Source organism: Myotis brandtii, unplaced genomic scaffold (genome assembly GCF_000412655.1).
Source record: "Myotis brandtii unplaced genomic scaffold, ASM41265v1 scaffold691, whole genome shotgun sequence".
NCBI lineage: Eukaryota > Metazoa > Chordata > Mammalia > Chiroptera > Vespertilionidae > Myotis > Myotis brandtii.
The window spans coordinates 985,636-986,628 of record NW_005370704.1 but is presented as its reverse complement, the minus strand read 5'-3'; the positions used below and the strand labels follow the sequence as shown (position 1 = coordinate 986,628).

The 993-nt window shown below is 68.6% G+C and overlaps 1 protein-coding gene across 1 annotated transcript in view; it reads left to right on the top strand.

The window, feature by feature from the left end:
- Positions 1-993, top strand: part of PNPLA7 (patatin-like phospholipase domain containing 7) — a 48,924-nt gene that overhangs the window by 30,297 nt on the left and 17,634 nt on the right. Inside the window, exons 9-10 of the mRNA XM_014529692.1 lie at positions 95-192; positions 711-916. Of these exons, the coding sequence (XP_014385178.1) occupies positions 95-192; positions 711-916 (304 nt within the window). The remainder of the gene's footprint in view (positions 1-94; positions 193-710; positions 917-993) is intronic.

The window sequence follows — 993 nt, the reverse complement described above, 5'->3', positions numbered from 1 at the left end:
ACTGATGTCTGCTGGGCGCCATCACACGGTGGCGCCGGGTGGCAGGGTGCCAGGGCGGCCTCCGCTTGCACCGGCTGCTCCGAGCTCCTGTGCTGACTCCGGTTCTGTTCCCAGGACCCTTCGCTGCTGGACGGCCGTGTGACGTTCCTGCACGTCCCGGCGGGCACGGTGGTGTCCAAGCAGGGCGACCAGGTGAGCGGGAGGCCTGGCTCCGAGGGGGCGCTCACGGCGGGTCCCTCACCCCTGTCCCAGAGGGCTCTCCCAGGCTTGTCCTCTCGGGCTGGGCACGTGCCCGCCCTCCCACTACTCCCACCCCTCCCTTCGCTTTTGTCCCCCTCGGAGGAAAGAAGGGCTTTCCCCGTCCTCACAGGAGGCAGGCGCTGGCTCGCCTCCCGCACCCCGGCTCTGGGTCACCTGTGGGAAGCCCTCTCCAGGGCCTCTGCGCCCTCGGCCTGTCCCCCAGCTGCCCACACGGCCTGTCCCCACGCTGGCCAAGTCCATTTTGGTCTCTGGCCCTCCCTGCCCAGACCACAGGGATGAGGTCCGAGGGGGCAGGGTGAGCAGGTTTGGAAAGGGTCTCGTGTGGACACATAAGTTGGGGTTGGCGTGAGCGTGGTTTCCCTTGTCGAGGTTGGACCCGAAGTGCCTGTGCTGGGGGGCAGGCGGGCACCTTGTCGGGGCCGCACTGACCGCCTGGCCTGGCCTGTCAGGACGTGAACGTGGTCTTCGTGGTCTCGGGGCTGCTGCACGTGTACCAGCGGAAGATCGACAGCGAGGAGGACAGCTGCCTGTTCGTGACGCGGCCCGGGGAGATGGTGGGCCAGCTGGCCGTGCTCACGGGCGAGCCCCTCATCTTCACCATCAGGGCCAACAGGGACTGCAGCTTCCTGTCCATCTCCAAGGCGAACTTCTACGAGTGAGTCTCGCCGGCCTAGCTCCCGCCCCCGGGCCCGTGCCCACATGCTTCCCAGGCCCTGCCCTGGGGCCGAGGCG